The 6,590-nt window shown below is 34.8% G+C and overlaps 1 protein-coding gene across 1 annotated transcript in view; it reads right to left on the reverse strand.

Moving 5' to 3' along the window:
- The window catches only part of LOC125672136 (uncharacterized), a 9,698-nt gene extending 3,657 nt beyond the window's left edge, over positions 1-6,041 (reverse strand). The window contains exon 1 of the mRNA XM_048908257.2: positions 5,061-6,041. Within this exon, the coding sequence (XP_048764214.1) occupies positions 5,061-5,462 (402 nt within the window). The 5' untranslated portion in view covers positions 5,463-6,041. The remainder of the gene's footprint in view (positions 1-5,060) is intronic.
- Between the last annotated feature and the right edge of the window lie 549 nt (positions 6,042-6,590).

The following is a 6,590-nucleotide window of genomic DNA, read 5'->3' on the forward strand; positions in this document are numbered from 1 at the left end:
TTTTTAAATAAGCGTTCGATCGCACCTGGACATGCCATTCCATTGCGGGTTTTATCCCGTGGAAAACACTTCATACTATGTACAGCTTTACATTCGTCCATGGTTAATTTCACGGTTTCTAGTCAAGCTACTCTTTCATGCTCTTCCTTTTTAATTCACAGTTTTAATGTCCATTCTGTATCAATGCTATGGCTAGGTTTTAAGGAGTTACTCTAAATCTTCATAATGAATGACTTTCTTTACAAACATGAATGAAAATATAAATTTCAGCAATGGATTACGTAGCTGAGCAGCTCAGTAGGTTAGTACGTCGACTGCTGAATTATAGGTCGCGGGTTCGAGTCCAGCAGGCGTTTAAAAAATATTCATATTGCTTTTTACCAAACTGCATTTGTTGACTAAATAAAGTAAATTTGAAAGTTTTCAATTTCAAAATATTAGTTGTACACATCCTCCATTTTTCAGCCATATCAAATTTCTCCGGTGTAGCATTCTTCAGTTTTCATTATAAGTTTTCATCATTAAACAGCAGCATATACAGTCATATACATTATTCTTATAGAAAGGTGATTATACCAATCTCAACCTCAAAACTCCTATCAGAAATGTGGTGTATTATGCGATTTGTTGTTATGTATTTAGTCTAGTACTTGATTTGTTGTTTGGTGTAGTACGTGATTATTTATTTAGTGTAGTACATGATTTGTTATTTGGTGTAGTACGTGATTATCTATTTGGTGTAGTACATGATTTGTTATTTGGTGTAGTACATGATTTGTTATTTGGTGTAGTACATGATTATTTATTTGGTGTAGTACGTGATTTGTTATTTGGTGTATTACGTGATTTGTTATTTGGTGTAGTGCATGATTTGTTATTCGGTATAGTACATGATTATTTGTTTGGTGCAGTACATGATTTGTTATTTGGTGTAGTACGTGATTATTTATTTGTTGTAGTACGTGATTTGTTATTTGGTGCAGTACATGATTTGTTATTTGGTGTAGTACGTGATTTGATGTTTGGTGTAGTACACGATTTGTTATTTGGTGTAGTACGTGATTTGCTATTTGGTGTAGTACGTGATTATTTATTTGGTGTAATACGTCATTTGATATTTGGTGTAGTACGTGATTTGTTATTTGGTGTAGTACGTGATCTGTTGTTTGGTGTAGTACATGATTATCTATTTGGTGCAGTACACGATTTGTTATTTGGTGTAGTACGTGACTTGTTATTTGTTGTAGTACGTGATTTGTTATTTGGTGTAGTACATTATTATTTATTTGGTGTAGTACGTGATTTGTTATTTGGTGTAATACGTGATTATGTATTTGTTGTAGTACGTGATTTGTTATTTGATGTAGTACATGATTATCTATTTGGTGCAGTACGTGATTTGTTGTTTGGTGTAGTACGTGATTTGCTATAGTACACGATTTGTTATTTGGTGTAGTACGTGATTATTTTTTTAGTGTAGTACATGATTTGTTATTTGGTGTAGTATGTGATTATTTATTTAGTCTAGTACTTGATTTGTTATTTGGTGTAGTACGTGATTATGTATTTAGTGTACCGTATATACTCGCCTATAAGTCGGTCCGCCTATAAGTCGGTTGTATTTTTTAAGGTTATTTTGTAGGAATTTGCCATTGACCCGCTTATAAGTCGGTACAAATTTTTGTCAGAATCGGTTGGCAATTTCAAGTCAATGCTCTAGTGTTTTTACCTATGTTTCAAAAAATATTTTGAGAAATTAATAATTATGTGGTGCTCAATATCCAAGCCATATCTGTTTGGGGCTTAAACGCAACCCTTGATCTATTATGGATCATCCCTTGTTTACCTACGCAATTATGGTCTCCTAATTACCAGTACCTGACACCGTGCTTACTTAGTGGCACGCGCCTCGTGGTTATTGTGGGGTTCCGGTATAATTCAATGTATTAACAATAGAGCTTTTAAGAGTCAAGAATGATGATCTAAATTATCTGTTAACAATATTCAATCTTTTATGAAATATATTTCAGCCGGTATACATATGAATATTTCAATATTAAATCGGATTCGTAATTCAATTTTATCGATAAAAGATAAATTAGTTGAATTGAAAGTATTGGTTACCGGTATGTAAATAATTTTTAACAAGATAAAAATATGTAAATACTTGTACTTTATACATAATTTTAAAATACATAAACAATACAATATGTCTAGATATTTGTGAAGAATAATCATTTGTGTGGTAGTCAATGATAATCGTCCGAGTTGTTTAAAAAACACTACATTATGCCGCCTAGAAAAATACCAATCTTCTTAGGACGCGCCTATAAGTCGGACATAGAGTTTTGGACTAAAAATTGACTCCCAAAAATCCGACTTATAGGCGAGTATATACGGTAGTACATGATTTGTTATTTAGTGTAGTACGTGATTTGATGTTTGGTGTAGTATGTGATTTGTTGTTTGGTGTAGTATGTGATTTGTTGTTTGGTGTAGTACGTGATTTGATGTTTGGTGTAGTACGTGATTATTTATTTGGTGTAGTACATGATTTGTTATTTGGTGTAGTATGTGATTTGTTGTTTGGTGTAGTACATGATTTGTTATTTGGTGTAGTACTTGATTTGTTGTTTGGTGTAGTACGTGATTATTTATTTAGTGTAGTACATGATTTGTTATTTGGTGTAGTACGTGATTTGATGTTTGGTGTAGTACGTGATTATCTATTTGGTGTAGTACATGATTTGTTATTTGGTGTAGTACGTGATTTGATGTTTGGTGTAGTATGTGATTTGTTGTTTGGTGTAGTACGTGATTTGATGTTTGGTGTAGTACGTGATTATTTATTTGGTGCAGTACATGATTTGTTATTTGGTGTAATACGTGATTTGATGTTTGGTGTAGTATGTGATTTGTTATTTGGTGTAGTACATGATTATCTATTTGGTGCAGTACGTGATTTGATGTTTGGTGTAGTATGTGATTTGTTGTTTGGTGTAGTATGTGATTTGTTGTTTGGTGTAGTACGTGATTATTTATTTGGTGTAGTACATGATTTGTTATTTGGTGTAGTACATGATTTGTTGTTTGGTGTAGTACGTGATTATTTATTTGGTGCAGTACATGATTTGTTATTTGGTGTAATACGTGATTTGATGTTTGGTGTAGTATGTGATTTGTTATTTGGTGTAGTACATGATTATCTATTTGGTGCAGTACGTGATTTGATGTTTGGTGTAGTATGTGATTTGTTATTTGGTGTAGTATATGATTATTTATTTGGTGTAGTACATGATTTGTTGTTTGGTGTAGTACGTGATTATTTATTTGGTGCAGTACGTGATTTGTTGTTTGGGGTAGTACGTGATTTGTTATAGTACACGATTTGTTATTTGGTGTAGTACATGATTTGTTGTTTGGTGTAGTACGTGATTATTTATTTAGTGTAGTACATGATTTGATGTTTGGTGTAGTACGTGATTTGTTGTTTGGTGTAGTACGTGATTATTTATTTAGTGTAGTACATGATTTGTTATTTGGTGTAGTATGTGATTTGTTGTTTGGTGTAGTACATGATTTGTTATTTGGTGTAGTACTTGATTTGTTGTTTGGTGTAGAACGTGATTATTTATTTAGTGTAGTACATGATTTGTTATTTGGTATAGTACGTGGTTTGGTGTAGTACGTGATTATTTATTTGGTGTAGTACATGATTTGTTATTTGGTGTAATACGTGATTTGTTATAGTACACGATTTGTTATTTGGTATAGTACATGATTTGTTATTTGGTGTAATACGTGATTTGATGTTTGGTGTAGTATGTGATTTGTTATTTGGTGTAGTACATGATTATCTATTTGGTGCAGTACGTGATTTGATGTTTGGTGTAGTATGTGATTTGTTATTTGGTGTAGTATATGATTATTTATTTGGTGTAGTACATGATTTGTTGTTTGGTGTAGTACGTGATTATGTATTTGGTGTAGTACATGATTTGTTATTTGGTGTAGTATGTGATTTGTTGTTTGGTGTAGTACGTGATTATTTATTTGGTGTAGTACATGATTTGTTATTTGGTGTAGTACATGATTTGTTGTTTGGTGTAGTACGTGATTATTTATTTGGTGTAGTACATGATTTGTTATTTGGTGTAGTACGTGATTTGTTGTTTGGTGTAGTACGTGGTTGTTTTATTGGGTAGGTTTGTGATTTACTGGTTGTTGTATTGGGTAGGTTTGTGATTTACTGGTTGTTTTATTGGGTAGGTTTGACACAGATCACCTGTAGAGACAGAGAGAGTTCTTCTAATCAACCGATCGATTAAAAAAATCAATCCAGACACATCGATAAATGGAACCGTCACACATTGACTTGTCACCGAAAAAATATATGTTTGTTTGCGAATTAAAATTCCCCAGTTGATCAGTTGATGTTACGATAAAGCTTCGACGTATTAACTCTGAAATTTAAGGGTGGTGATAACGCGCTCTTATTTTATAACTTTCAAATCATTATGGGACCTTCAAAACGTTCATATTGGATTTGGTTTCTATAAATCGCCAGGTTTCGATCTTTAAATGCATAAAATGTACAATACGGATACATAAGACGGCGCTGTACACAATGGTCACGATTCATAAGCCTGTCTGATTACACAGTAATCTTGTTATTTCCCCGAGGTGTATATTTGTTTTCTGATTTCCTATCCAAAAAGTTTTAATAAATATCTAATTAACACTGTAAATAGGGGATTTACGCAACCATACGGACTTCAATTTAAATACCGACGGATATTTCCCTTGGATTATTTCCAAGTTGTAGAACATTATTCATCTATTATAGATAATTGGAAAAATATGAAAGAGTGAATCAAACATGCTCAGAAAATAAAGACCAGTTGAGAAGTATTTGAAATATATTTTTAAGTGAAACGGAATTCAATATTTTTTGAAAAAGCTGAACATCAGATTATCTGCGAGAAATAAAGCAGTATTTGTAACAAAATGTTTTTGATCTTAAACAATGATTATGAATGCAGCAAATATAAGAATTGTACCTCTGATAAAAATTCTGATGATGTCACTCTCGTGGATACTGAGCGGCGAAGTTTGACTGGCGGGAAGAATCCGTTGACTTTCCGTCGTTTAGAATCTGTGGACATGTCTCCGACGTCAAACTCCACCACCTTGGGTTTAGACAGTGGTTTGGATTTGAATCTCTCCACGTATTCCGCCGGTGTATTTGACGACACGACCGTCGTCCGGCTCTGCTTTTGACCGGTGGGACTTGGTCCCAACATATCCGAGAACGTGTAGTTGGACGGTTTGGGGGGTACACTTCGGTAGATCATATGCTGGTGTGTGCCGCCTTTAGCGATCATCTTACCATTCACACTCACATCATTATCCCCTCCCGAATCGGCGATCGGGGGCAGTTTAAGACCCCCTGTTAGAGACATGGAAAACTCAGGAACTTACAGCTTAAATATCACAAACAAACAGAATCCTCTTTAAGTATTACTGGTCGATAATACTGTATTAACGTTATTGTCTCTCGGCTCTGTATAGTTGGATACGATCTATATCAAACCTGCATACGGATTAACGCTAGCTAGGTATTAACTGTTCGCAGTAAGCACCAACTGGAGATCTTTCATGATATCAATATGACTCCGCATAACCGTGACTTAAATAACATCCAAAATAAATGTATTTAGCCTCAGATTTAAATAAAGGCTTGTGATTCAAACAGGAGATTGTGCTGAAAGATTTTTAAATGGAAAGAATTCTCAATGAATAGCTGTCAAAGCGTTTAACACACGCAACTGATAGAAAGACGTCCTCTACGATCTCCTAATACTGTTGCGTTCCCATCTCCCAGATTTCTAGTGATAAATAGAGATTCTCAAACTCTTTCGTTCCAAAGGTCAGGGGTCACTGATATGATGACGTAAACAAAACAGTCTCCATGCGCTGGGCAATTTGTTTGCCTTGTGCAGTGTTATACATAGTTCAAATTAGTCTGTCCAACGTAAGGCTTTATCCGCGATTATGGTTTAATTTTAATCTGACCGAGGTACATAATCTGTGCACATTCGTACGTGTCAAAACCACTTCTGGCGTTCAGTAGACCTCCCACAACACAGGCAATAAAAGTGCAAGTAAATCTCCGTTGGTTTCTTAATATGCTTTGTTAAAACGCAAGAGCATTAGCAAAACGTGCACGTGTTTTTTAAGACGTTTGAGTTTATAAATGATACATTAATCTAGGAAAGGAAGGTTTACGTTTCATTACTGGAATGTTAAACTAAATCCACCCATCACCAAATCCCAATATCAGTATAATACCATTAACGCTCCCGCCCATTTCACGGGGACTATATACTAATGTGTTAAAGCGGGCTAAGGTATTTGATTGATTACATATTATACAATCTATTGTATGGATGCGCGCAATAATTCAGTGAGAGAAAGAGACAGAGCCACACACGCACGCCCGCCCGCCCGCCCACCCACGCACGCACGCACGCACGCACGCACGCACGCACGCACGCACGCACGCACACACACACACACACACACACACA

This window comes from Ostrea edulis, chromosome 4 (assembly GCF_947568905.1).
Source record: "Ostrea edulis chromosome 4, xbOstEdul1.1, whole genome shotgun sequence".
Lineage (NCBI taxonomy): Eukaryota > Metazoa > Mollusca > Bivalvia > Ostreida > Ostreidae > Ostrea > Ostrea edulis.